General features: G+C 37.3%; 1 protein-coding gene across 1 annotated transcript in view; it reads left to right on the top strand.

The window, feature by feature from the left end:
• Positions 1-14,324, top strand: part of SPATA5 (spermatogenesis associated 5) — a 245,125-nt gene that overhangs the window by 76,576 nt on the left and 154,225 nt on the right. Inside the window, 1 exon segment of the mRNA XM_014539027.1 lies at positions 5,995-6,121. Within this exon segment, the coding sequence (XP_014394513.1) occupies positions 5,995-6,121 (127 nt within the window).

Below are 14,324 nucleotides of genomic sequence, written 5' to 3'. Positions count from 1 at the left end.
ATGGTGCATTCATCAATAATGAGAAGTTGGGCCTTTTTAATAGTTTTAGCAACTTCACTCTTTATATGGAGTCTAGAAATTGAAGTTTCATTTAATGGAATCGGTAATTTATATTGGGGATGAAAGGTGCTTCCACCGAGAAGTAAATTTGCAGCAATTCCTGTGGACGCTGTGGGTAAAACAGTACACCCGCGACCTCTAATATAATGTATTAAAACTTTATACAGACATGCAGGTGAATAGGATTCCTAGCTGGCAGGCCCCTGACAGCAAGCTGGCCACCTGTCGATTCTGTGAGGAATGGGGCTCCCTCCTCCCTCCTGTCAGGGTCCGGGGTGTAGGTGAATGGGGTTCCTGGCTGGCAGGCCACTGACAGCAAGCTATCCAACAGCAGATTCTGTGAGGAATGGGGCTGCCTCCTCCCTACTGTCAGGGTCTGGTTTGAAGGCTGGACTCAGTACTTCCATACTCTGCTCCGAGGGCGGGTTCCTGCCTAAAACCTTTCCCTCTGGGAAACAGCTGGGGGAGGGCGCAGCCCTTTCCAAGATGACCCCTGCAGGACTGACTTCCTTCCGGTTGGTCGTGACATGATGCTACACCCAGGGTTTTTATATAAGTAGATCATCATAAAAACCCCAGGAGGTGTAGGTCCTAGTCCCACCTCCATTCTGCAGGTGAGACAGCTTAGACATTTAGATGTGTAAATACCTTACCCGGTCATGTGTCACTAGTAGCAGATCTGGGATTTGAATTCAGATATTTCCACTCCAGAGCAGATACTCTGAGCCACTTTTTGAGTTGACTACCGCACCACAGATTCCAGGACTCCAGGTCTAAGTAGTTAACTAACTTACCTTTCAAGCTTGTATTTAGTGTGCATTTTCTCAGTGACTTACATTAGTAATGACCCTTTTCATCTAACTGGGCTGTTGTTAGACTCCTTTCAAGCACACATGCATTCACCCATTCAGTAAATATTTATTGAATGCTATTTCAGCAGCAAGCTTGATGTTGGAGATAAAACAATGAATAGGACCTAAGGCAATTTTCTTAACCTCTCTAAGCCACAGTTTCTTCATTTGCAAATTGGAGTTAATAGTAACAAATTCTAGGTTGTTGGAATTAAATACTTGTAAAGTGTTTCCCATGGTACTTGTGATTTTGTAACTGCTTAAAACCTTTAGTGTTTCTTATAATTTCTGCATAGATTTTTTAATAATAATAATTTCATATAGATAGAAATATAGTGCTAGAGATAAAAATGTATCCTGCCCAACAGAGTTTATATTCTAGTGGAGGAAACTGAAGCATTTTGGAAATGAGAAAAAGTATTCTGGAGGTGTCAGGTACTATGACATTTAGTTAATCTAAGATGCCATTGGTTGAAAGACAGGTTATTATTTTATGTACCATTACTGAAGAAAAGTGCAGCTTTAAACTATGAAATGGTGCTGAGAAATACCAACTCCAGGAGACATCTTGATTTCAAAAATTTTAAATATGAAGAATGTTTGTGTTTTAGAAATAGAAGAAAGTATTGTTATTTGTGTGAAAGAGAAGATGATCTCTTCTATTTTATAAAACTAATGCTATTATATAAAAAACCATTTGGGGTATTGTTTTATGACTAGAATGTAAAAAAGATGATTATATGAAAAAATGGAAAGGATTAAGTTTTCAGTTAAAAACTGACAGACTAAATAGTATCTTCTGTGAGGTATTGGAGAATCTGTGGTATCAATGACTGTTGTCTTGTATGGCTGTTTCTGCACTTAATAGTCCAGAATGGGTTTCCACTTGGAGTGGTTGGGGAAAACAGTAAGGAGTTCTGAACTAACTTTCCTTGTAAATGAGGATTGCAGGCTTAGCAGCATTCTGAGAAGAGCTCTGGGTTTTAAAATAATGGTCAGGAAATGGGGTGGCCTCTTTTGCAGCATATTCAAATTTCAGGTGAATGCATGACACTAAGCGCCGTGGAAGAAATTTTTGTTTCTCTAAATGATACTTTTTAAGGAGGATTCTGAATTGTTTTAATGTGATTTTTATGGTGGTTTTAAAATTTTCATAAAATCATAAAATTTTATAGCTGGAAAATTTCTTAGAAGTCATCTAGTTCAAGTTTTTATTCTTCAGAAGGAACAAAAGCCCCTAAAATTTAAGAGAAAGGCACATAACTTCTTTGTGGCCTGGACAAGACTAGAGCTCATGTCTTCTGATTTAGTGCCCTTTGAACATCTTCTTACTATCAAGATTTGGGTGTATTTATACCTGGATAAAAATTACCTAATTATATAAAGAACATTGCTATGCTTAACAAACTCTAACAAAAACCACTTATTAAAAATTCTAAACATTATTATTTTATATATTTCTTTCAAGTTTCTAAATTCAGTGCCTGTTTTCTGGTATGCATAGTTTTCAAATTAGTTAACTTTTGATATTAAACAGAAATGCTGAAGAAAACAGCAAAAGAAGAAATGGAAAGTGTGTAACTTTTTTTTTAATATATTTTATTGATTTTTTACAGAGAGGAAGGGAGAGGGATAGAGAGTCAGAAACATCGATGAGAGAGAATCATCAATCAGCTGCCTCCTATACACCCCCTACTGGGGATGTGCCCGCAACCAAGGTACATGCCCTTGACTGGAATCGAACCTGGGACCCTGGAGTCCGCAGGCCGACGCTCTATCCACCGAGCCAAACCGGTTAGGGCAGTGTGTAACTTTTTTTTAATTTTAATAGTTTCATGACATGTAGGAGAGTTCTATGAATATTTAGTGTTTTGTCTGTGCTAAGTACTGTAGCATATAGAGTAAAGGTCTGACTTTTCAAGGCAGGGCCTGTTGTAGCATTGACTAGGAACTGGGAATTTTTTGTTGTCATAGGACAGGTAGTTGCTCTTGTTCTATCTGTCTTGCCTTTAAAAATGAAAGTTTGGTTGTGTTTTACATCACCAAGAGAATCGTCATAGGAAATGCTTGTGTTCAGAGTAGTATTTCTTTGGCTAGCCTTTTTTAGATCTTTTTTGGGTTTCTTCCAAGCCTGAATAATGACTATGGGAGGTGTGAGAGAGAGATTTTTTTTTAAAGTATATTTTATTGATTTTTTTACACAGAGGAAGGGAGAGGGAGAGAGAGTTAGAAACATCGATGAGAGAGAAACATCGATCAGCTGCCTCCTGCACACCTCCTACTGGGGCTGTGCCCGCAACCAAGGCACATGCCCCTGACCGGAATCGAACCTGGGACCCCTCAGTCCACAGGCCGACGCTCTATCCACTGAGCCAAACCGGTTAGGGCAAGAGAGCGAGATTTTAAGAAACATATTAAGATGCCCACCATTTGGAACTGTTTATGACATTTTGAAATGTATACTAAATAAACATTGAAAATTCTAAATTGGATAATTGAGATGTTGTCTATAATTTAGAAATCATATGAATAGATGATAGGGCATTTTATTTTATTGGAAGAGTTGAAAAGGAAATGAATATATAATTTTTGTGAAGTATGGAGTATTGAAAAATAAAAATCAGTGTACTAATTACTACATAGCAGTGATATTTCTGTTAGTACAGACTTTTGGCTTTGGCGGGGGGCATACATTCTCTACTGAAACTGTTCATTCTTTGCTACTGTAGTGCAAGAGGCTCTAGTGAGTATGTGATCAAATAGGAAAACAGTCGGCTGGCCAGATTTAGTCTGTGGCTATAGTTTGCTGGCCTGTTCTAAGATATAAAGTCCCTTTGGTCCATGGCACCATATGACTTTTGAATCTGAATAATTTAGAAAAATGGCTTGACCTCTTATGGGAGAAGAGAGTTAATGTTTTGGGAAAGTCTACCTTCAATTTTCTACAGCTGAACATTTCCCCCCCATTGTCATGTTGCCTATCTATAGCAGATAATAAAGTTTTATAAAATTATTTCATTATGTTAGTGATTACACATTTGTTTTAAAACTTTTTCTGGGAGTTGATTTCCTAGGATGTCAGTTTTATGGGTTTTGTTTCCTACTGCAGCTTTGAAATTCAGCCAAGAATATTTCTCAGCCCATAAAACATTTTCACTGTGCTATTCTCTGGCTAGCTCTCAATGATTTGTGGAAATAAAGGGCAAGGCAGCATGGGTAATGGGAATCCAAAGAATTCTCTTCACCTCATCTTCCACATTATTTACAGCCACTGTTTCCTCCTACAACAAATAGCAAATTGGACAAGTATGAGTTCACCACTTTCTGTTTAGAAGTGTCCTGTTGGAGGGTATCAGTAATGAGTTTCTGAATACCGATATTTTTATAAAAAATAATGAATTAAATATCTTTACTTAGGTGCTACCTAATACCATCACAGAACCATAGAATTCTGAAGCTAGAAGGATTTATATAATATCTAATATAACTTCCTCATTTATACATGTCAATGATTATGAAGTCCTTAAGGGGACAGTAATATCTTTATTCTCTTATCTCAGCTTTCTAGAGCAATGTCTTCCAAAGAAGCACCACACATTCATTTTTCAAATAAGGCAGTGATGGTGCAGAGAACCTATAGATTGGATTCACTAAGTTGGTTGTTCTCAGAATCTGAGCTCACCATGTTTTAGTGTTATTTTAAAAAAATTAAACACTGGGACTGTCTTGGGGAATTTTGTGGCCTGCGTTTATGTGCATAGAAGCATCATCATCTTCATTCTAAAAAAGCCTTTGTAAGGTTTGGAATACATTCACCTGTCAAAGAGCTCCGAAAAGAATTAATGAAGTACTAAGCAATGCTTTTTCAAAAAAATTCTAGATCATAGGCCTTTGGGATATAATTAGGTTTACATGAGGTCATGTGGGTGTGGCCCTCATGGGGGGATTAATGTCCTTTTAGAAGAAACACCAGAGACCTTGCTTTCTATTTCTCTCTGCCATGTGAGGACACAGCAAGAAGGCGGCCATCTATAAGCCAGGAAGAGAGCCCTCACCAGAACTCAACCATTCTGGCACACTGATCTTGGACTTCCAGCCTCCAAAACCATGAGAAAATGAATATCTGTTGTTTAAGCCTCTAGTCTGTTGTGTTTTGTTATGGCAGCCTGAGCTAACTAATACACATCTTTTCTAAAATACAGTTAGTATTCTGTTTGTTATTAATTTATTTTTTAAATTGATTAAAAAATATTTTTAAATATATTTTTATTGATCTCAAAGAGGAAGGAAGAGGGAGAGAGAGATAGAAACATCGATGAGAGAGAATCATGGATCAGCTGCCTCCTGCAATCCCCCTACTGGGGATTGAGCCCACAACCTGGGCATGTGCCCTTGACCAGAATCGAACCTGGGACCTTTCAGTTCGCAGGCCGACTCTCTATCCACTGAGCCAAACCAGCTAGGGCTGTTATTCATTTATTTTTCATCACTATATACTTCCTGGGTGATCTTTTCTACTTCCATCTTTCCAGGTACCATCTCTATGGCAAGACTTCAAGAGATGTATTTCTACATCAGACTGCTTTCTTTTATGTCTAACTCTCAAGATGTCCCACAGGCACTGCAAACCCAACATGTTTACAATTAAAGTTCTTTTCCCCCAGTGACTCCATGGAGACTTTTGTTTACCAGCCTTATTGATTGTGTCGCCTTAATATTTCTCATATATATCCACTTCTTTCTCTTTTTTTAAAAAAATTATCTTTATTGTTGAAAGTATTACAGATAACCCCTATCCACTTATTTTTAAATAAGCAAATCTTTCTTCCCAGATCTTTTATATTTGACAGTTGTCTAGCATGTCATTATTGGAGAGAAAAAGAATACGGTTGATGATGGAGGAAAAGAAATGATTTGAATAGAATTAGTTTTGGGATATGATAATTCAATGAGTAATGAATTCTAAAGTATGCATTTTATATTTTGAAACTTTTTTTTTTGTTAGAGAATATACAATATTTTTAAAATAATGGAGTATTTGGAGATCGGTAAACAGATTTTTAAAACTGTTTTTAAATGTCAGTTCTTCAGGTGCTGGGAATGTAGCTGACCGTGTTTTGGCTCAGCTCCTTACGGAAATGGATGGCATTGAACAGTTAAAGGATGTGACTGTTTTGGCAGCTACTAACCGCCCAGATAGGATAGACAAGGTAAGAAAGAAGGCCGTATGGGTGTTGTAAATTCAAGAACTGGATCATTTGAGTGTTTTTTATGTCAAATTACTTCCTAATCAGTTTTTCATTTAGAGAATACTAAAAGCTTTTTAAAAAATATTTTAAAAATTGATTTCAGAGAGCAAGAGAGAGGAGAGAGAGATAAAAACATCAGTGATGAGAGAGAATCATTGATTGGCTGCCTCCTGCATGCTCCCCACTGGGGATCCATTCCCAAAACCTGGGCATGTGCTGTGATCGGGGATGGAACCTCCACCTGGTTCGTAGGTCAACATGATACCAGTTGGCAGAAAGCTTTTAAACTAAAGGAAATGAAGAGAACAGAGAAAAGTTTATGTTATTATTGTTTATGGTTTTTGTATTAATGAAACCCTTTGAATTTCCCCTACCCCATGGTTACAGCAAACTTTCAGTATATTTCCCTAGGGAATTAAAGTTCTGTGATTCTCTTGTTTATTTCGTCTGATGGTTTTTGAGAAGTTTTTAACATTTCCAGTCATATTAAGATAAATTTCTTGCCCTGACCGGTTTGGCTCAGTGGATAGTGCGTCGGCCTGCGGACCGAGAGATCCAAGGTTCGATTCCAGTCAAAGGCTTGTACCTTGGTTGCGGGCACATCCTCAGTAGGAGGTGTGCAGGAGGCAGCTGATCGATGTTTCTCTCTCATCGATGTTTCTAACTCTCTATCCCTCTCCCTTCCTCTCTGTAAAAAATAAATAAAATATATTTAAAAAAAAAAGATAAATTTCTGGCTATTTAGTATTAGACTCAAGTTATTATTAACAACTTTCCTGAAGCCCTGGCCTAACCACTGATTTCAAAATAATTAGAATAAAAATGACAATGGATTTTACTTCTGTAATAAATCCATTGCTTAGCCTTTAGTGTTAAATAAGCTATATGGGTGCAAAATTAACCCTTTCAAGCTATTGCTATCCCTCCCCTCCAGGCCATAGTTTAATGTAGAGCCAACTAAATTTTAAGTGACTAACCTATACTAAATGTATAATTTTTCAACAAGGATTTAAATTGAGGGTAATAGAGCTTGAACCAATTTCTCCTTTTTTGTTAACATGACTTTATGAGCTCCTCCCATCCTGTGCACGTGTACACAGACTTTCAGTTATAAAAATGAGGTTTAAAAAATGATCCTTTTGAAGATATAAAAGGAGCTTTTATGTGGAAAGAAAGCCTTGCTTTCGTTTACTTAGGTATTTTGCTATGTGACAAAGACCCTTTAGTCGCTACAGGTAAGAAAGCTTTAGACCTGAATAAGTCATTCTTTTTCTGATGCAGTGTTTTATAAGAAGCCAGGTGAGTTCTGAGCATTTGTGGGATCTGGGTCAGTGCCAGCCTTCTCTGATGCCTATAAAAAGGTAGGACTGTATGTGACCAAGGGTTATAGAAAGTGTTGAAAGAGCCCATAAAGATGACCTAGTCCTACATTTTGATTTCATAAATAAAGGCGCTAAATCCAGAAAAATCATCGTTTTCCTGTTAAGACTACATTATGTTTTTATATTTGTCTCCTGGTGACTTCATGGCTGATGAGTTCTAAAATTTATTGGGTTTCCTTCTCTGTAATGCCTAATCTAATAGCGGTTTTCTTTGGTTCCTTAATATTGTATGTCCTCAGTGTTAGATACATTTCTTGAAGTAGGACGTTAAGTTCTAAATAAGCTTCTCTGGGTTCCTCTAAAGTTATATGACTCAGCCCAGTTGGTGCTTGTGTTAGTTCTCTTGCTGTATAACAAGTCACCTCAAATTTAGCAGCTTCCCACACCACCCATGTATTAGGGTATCTGTAGGTAGGTCAAAATCTGGGCATGGCATGACGGAGCTGTCTGCTCAGGGAATCACTAGAGGCCAAAAACTAGGTGTTGGCTGGACTACTAGTACATTCTCGTCAGGAGCTGGTACTCTTCTTCTAAATGCACATGGTTGTGTGATTGAAGGTCTAGGGACTGAATTTATTTACTGGGTCAGCTGGGAGCCACTCTCGGCTCCTGGAGACCACCCATGTATCCCCTTCCCATCTTCAAAGAAAGCAGTGGGGAAAATCCATATCTTATACCTCTCATGGTTTAAATTTCCATTGCCAGGAAAAGCCACCTGTTTTAAAGTCTCACCTGGTTAGTCCCCGTTTCTCCTCTGCCCCCCGAAGGAAAATCTCTCCACCTCCTAGTCAACTGATTCAGGACCTTAATTATATTTGAAAAAGCCCTTCACAGTAGCACCTAGATTAGTGTTTGAGTGACTGGGAGAAGGTGGGTCCACCAGGGGGTTGTGGCTGGCTGTACTAGAATTCTTCCTACCACAGTGCTCTTCCGCTTCTCCCCCCAACCCCCATCCCTCCACTACCTAATTTCTCTTCTAGGCACTAAGAGCAAATTTTAACTCTCAGAGACCAACTTATCCTTACCTGTTATATGACTGGTGACAAACTAGCTCCTTTGAATTGTCCTTGTTCTGTGGAATCTGCTGTCATTTCAGATGCGGCATTTATCTGCCTTGCCTTATACGTCTTCAAATTATACATGTGATCTCTCTTAAAATAGAAAAGGATAAAATAATCAAAATTCCTTTTTGAAAGGATACATTTTTTTTCATGTTCTTCATATGTGTAATACTTTGTAAATCTGTTTTTTAAGACAGCGGAATTGTTGATTTATAATGTTTTGCTTATATTTCTCTAAGAGCTAAATTGAACACCAACTGTATGTTTTTCAGTAAAATTTATCCTAAATTTTACCTACACTTGGTACAAAAGACCTTGAGAAATTTTTAAGACAAACCTAGAGATGAGAAATTATTCTTGGGCCACTCTAAGGTTTGGGGCCTTTCTTCAGGCTCATCTTAGAAGAAGTCAAAACCCCCAAAGTAGATGACTTCCATTCTCTTTAGGATATCGTAGTCTATAGATACCTTGGATCTCTTGGAGAAAATGCTTAACCAGATTTTGGGCAGAACTTTTCTCCAAAGTGTGAGATTGAAGGGATGGAAGTGGATCTTCTTTTTTACATTTTAGATTTTTTGCATTGTGTTTGTGTTTCTTACCTGCTAATAATATTAGCCCCAGGTAGTAGGTGGTGTTTCATTAGTAGCAACTCATAAGTGACAGTCTTCAACATCACAGAGTTTGAGAAATTGAAATTAAAGTTTGGGAAATATCTTACCCAAATTCTAGTCATATTTTTGATCCTTTATAAAATGTTACCTTTAGTACCTCAGTTCTAAAAACACCTCTAACTGTCCAAAATAAATGTTTTAAGAGCCAGTATTTTTACACATACTGCTAACATTTCTTGATTTAATAACCTTTGCTTCAAGAGGCTTCAAAGAAAACTGCAAACATATATGTATGTGTACTTGTGTGTATGACTTTGTCTATATGTATACATATAATCACATTATATATATACACACATACATACATACTTTGATTAGTTTTTTAAATTAATCCTCACCCGAATATATGTTTATTTATTAGAGAGAGAGAGAAACATTCTTGGGTTGCTTCCTGTACACATCCCGACCGGGGATTGAACCTGCAACCTAGGTATATGCCCTGACCGGGAATGGAACCTGCAACCTTTTGGTGATGGGATGATGTTCCAACCAACCAAGCCACCCAGGCAGGGCATACTTTGATTAGTTTCTAAAAATTGGAAGTCCATGTTTTTTTAACTAGTTAATTTTGGATGAGCACATTTAAACTAAGATGTTGAAAGCATTTGCTAAATAGATACAGACTTATTTTCAGGGGAAAGCTAAAGATCTTTAATTAAATATTTAAATTTTTGAAAAATTATAATGTTTACTTTGTAATAGATGAAAATAAAATTACTGGCAGGAAAACATAAAATTAGTAAATGGGAAAAAGTATCTTTAAGTTCATCAAAAGATATGCTATGCTTTTAAGTGCAGCTTTGAATGTAGTTCATTGAAACATGGCTTAAAGGTTCTGTATCTATTCTGTACTTGTACAAAGTAACTACTTTAAATAATTAGAGATTTTTGTAAAAATATATTTTTTTAAATATATTTTATTGATTTTTTACAGAGAGGAAGGGAGAGGGATAGAGAGTTAGAAACATCAATGAGAGAGAAACATCAATCAGCTGCCTCCTGTACCCCCCACTGGGGATGTGCCTGCAACCAAGGTACATGCCCTTGACTGGAATCGAACCCGGGACCCTTCAGTCCGCAGGCTGACGCTATATCCACTGAGCCAAACCGGTCAGGGCTGTAAAAATATTTTAATCCTTTTCTATTTCAGGTAGAATTTCATATTTGTGTGGAATATGGCTTTTTTTCTTAAGTGTACTTTTGATACTACTTAGATGATATAGAGTATGTCAAAAGTCTGCTTCCTTTCCAGATTTTTTTTCCTTTGAAGAACTATTATAGAGTATTTCTATATTATGTAATCCTATATAATAAAGCAGTAATATGCAAATTGACCATCACACCCTCGCACAAGTTGGCCGCCCCCATGTGGTCACAAGATGGCCGCCACAGATGGCCTGCAGAGGAGGGCAGTTAGAGGTGACCAGGCCTGCAGGGGAGGGCAGTTGGGGGCGACCAGGCTGGCAGGGGAGGGCAGTTTGGGGGTACCAGGTTTGCAGGGGAGGGCAGTTGGGGGCTATTGGGCCAGCAGGGGAGCAGTTATGCGTTGATCAGGCTGGCAGGGGAGTGGTTAGGGGGTGGTCAGTCTGGCAGGCCGAAGCGGTTAGGGGCAATCAGGCAGGCAGGCAGGCAGGAAAGCGGTTGGGAGCCAGCAGTCCGGATTGTGAGAGGGATGTCTGACTGTGGGATTGGGCCTAAACCGGCAGTCGGACATCCCCCGAGGGGTCCCAGATTGGAGAGGGTGCAGGCTGGGCTGAATTTCGTGCACTGGGCCTCTATTAGTACTATAAGAAAAAAGATTCAGCACATGTGTGATTAGAACATGGTGTCCAAAATGTGCCCTGAATGTGCTAGTAGAAACAAAACAGTCTTAGAGACAATTTTTAAAAAGAACAACAACAACAACAAAACAATTTCCTGTTAAACTAATGAATAGACATAGTTTTTACCACCTGTATTGTCTGGAGGAAACTGTAGTAGGAAGAGAACAGGCAACAGAAGAATTAAATTAAATGTCATGGGCTGATGCTGAAAGGTAGAGATTTTGTTTTTAGCCTAAAATTGGAAAAGGGGGGAAAAGGGCCAATCTAGTGTCAAAGAAATAATACATTTAATCCTAACTTTGGCTACATTTAATTAAGGTGTTTGGGCTTGTAAATTAGCTAGCATACTTTATAATTCTGTTGCCTGTTAGCCCATAACCGCTATGTCATAACCTCTTAAGTTAGTATATTAAAATAGGGAGAATTCCTGGACTGTCAGAGGAGTGAAATTGATACCATCATGTGACCCATATGTTGTGCATAGTTAGTGTCTTTTTTGGACAATATTTCAGTTTCATGTAGTCTGGGGAAACGAAAGTTAGAGTTTCTTGGGAAATATGGTGATTCAGCAAAGGAAGTGAGACACAGCACAAGAATCACATTATTCTGCTTCCTGTTATGTCGCAATTACATGTCAAACCCATTAGCTGTGCTGTGGTCTCTGGTGGTATCTTAAAGTCTCTGCAGACCTCTTACCCTTCCACCCCCTCCTCCAGTTTACAGATGAGTGAAGAGAAGTTGCAGCCTCAAGTGTCCATTTTGCATGAGAATGACAGGAATTGAAGGGCAGATGAAGATTAATGAGATTGTGTGATGTCAAGTAGACACATTGTCTTTAGATTGATGATGGTCTGGATTTCCTCAGCATCAGGAGACTTGAGAACAGCAAACAACTAAATTATTATTGATGCCGAAATAATAGTTAAGTGTCCAAACTCTAGGAGTTTATATTGTTTTATGTTAGGCTGTTACTGTGTTGGCCCCTGTAGAAGAGTATAATGTCCAATCCATGACATTTCATGCATTTGTGTTGAATATTAAGGAAAAATGTTCATGTCATCTTTTCTAGGTGTTAAACAGCCTCAAATAGTTTAATTTCATTAATATTTTTAAATTTAGGCCCTTTGGTCACTTTTAGTACTTATGCCTAGTATGTAATAGGCTCTCAATGATTATTATTGTAAAAGTATTATCCCTAATTTATAAACCTAGTTTTCTCATATTAGTAAATTTGTAGAATTTTAAATATCATGCTCTAAGCCAGCGGTTCTTAACCTGTGGGTTGCGACCCCTTTGGGGGTCGAATGACCCTTTCACAGGGGTCGCCTAAGACCATCGGAAAACATATATAATTATATACTGTTTTTGTGATTAATCACTATGCTTTAATTATGTTCAATTTGTAACAATGAAAATACATCCTGCATATCAGATATTTATATTACCATTCATAACAGTAGCAAAATTATAGTTATGAAGTAGCAACGAAAATAATTTTATGGTTGGAGGTCACCACAACATGAGGAACTGTATTAAAGGGTTGCAGCATTAGGAAGGTTGAGAACCACTGCTCTAAGCTACCTATGGAAACAGTCGCTCAATTGAGGAAAATTTTGGAAGTTATGTAGAAGTCTTGAATAATTCAGGGTTCAAAATTATTTGCTAACTTAATATGTGTAAGTCATGGAAGTAATAAACTGGCATTAATTTTCCTTTCAGTTTTTCTGAAAGAAGAAATGTACTTGATGAGTTCAATATGAAAATAAATATAAATATTTTTATTTCTTAAATATTGCAAATTAAAAGTTGGTTTTATGGATATCTTTGTACCATGGAAAAAGTTAATTAGCATATTTAGAATGTCAGCAAATGAGAAGCTAAATATATGTAGCTCCAATTTTCAAATGAATTGCATTCCAAAAATTCCTTCAGAAAGAAGGTTACAAATATGTTTGTGGACAATTTTTCCCTTTACCCTTCCTAGTTATAAGTTACAAGTCCTGTCTAACATTGCTTTTCTCAACTAAATCAGAACTGATAAACAAGCTGCTTGCCCTAACAGACATAAAAAGTGTAAATGAATGATAAATTTTTTATTTCCTGTAAGTATTTAAGGCAATCAAAATGACATGGAGAGTCTTTGGAGGTTAGATGGTGAGCTGTAGTGTGGTCAGACCTAGGAGGCTGCCTCCAAGGTCATCTTCCAATTTCAGCTTTACCATCATTTTGGAGTTCACTCTGAAGTAGTTTTACTGTATCTTCGATGGCAGCAGCTGGAATGGTTGTAGGTTTGGGGAGGGAGTTTAGGAGAGAGGAGGGAAGTGAATCAAAGGTTGTATGCATCTATGGGTCCTGTCTTATTTCAATGTTGATAAGATAAAGACTGTATATCCCAGGGGTCAGCAAACTGGTCTGTGGGCCAGATCCAGCTCACCACCTGTTTTTGTATACCCCATAATCTAAGAGTGGTTTTTACATATTTAAATGGTTGAAAAAATTCAAAAGAAGAACAGTATTTTGTGACATGTGAAATGATAAGAAATTCACATTTTAATCCCTATAAATAAAGCTCTGTTGGAATATAACCACACTGATTTGTTAACTCCTATGATTGCATTCACACTGCTCTAGTAGAATAGATACAGTGGAGACTTGTGGCCTGTAAAGCCTAAATTATTCACCATTTGGACCTTTATAGAAAAAGCTTACTGACCATTGGCCCTGTCCTTGTAAGCTTTTAGAAGTTTAGTAAAGTCTCTGATGTGTATTGTTTGTACATGTGCTACAAAGTTTCTAACAATTGTTTAAATATAATTATTGCTTAACTTTTCTGAAAATAAATTATATGAGTCAATAATATAATGCTCGGACAAAAATATACCCACATTAGTAGGAAGACTACATTAACTTATTGTTCTTTCAAGTATTTTATCTTTTCTTGAAAGTTCTTTTAATATTTAATATTTGAAAATATATTTTATAGGACTAAATAATTATTCTTTCCAACAGAATGGCTCACCAAGGTCTATAAATCTAGAAATGCAGTTTTTTTATTATATGAATAATATAAATATTCATATATATATATTTTTTTTTTCCCCCTGAACTATTGTCCATTTGTTTCTTTCTCTAACAATTGTGGCATCCACAAATGTATACCATGATAGGTTATGGTCTGACTAGCAGAGAGTTTAGTGAGGCACATCATGCCTTTCATCTCAATGCTG

Source organism: Myotis brandtii, unplaced genomic scaffold (genome assembly GCF_000412655.1).
Source record: "Myotis brandtii unplaced genomic scaffold, ASM41265v1 scaffold208, whole genome shotgun sequence".
NCBI classification, from domain to species: domain Eukaryota; kingdom Metazoa; phylum Chordata; class Mammalia; order Chiroptera; family Vespertilionidae; genus Myotis; species Myotis brandtii.
Note: the sequence above shows the minus strand (reverse complement) of the source record. Positions and strands in the feature narration are given on the sequence as shown.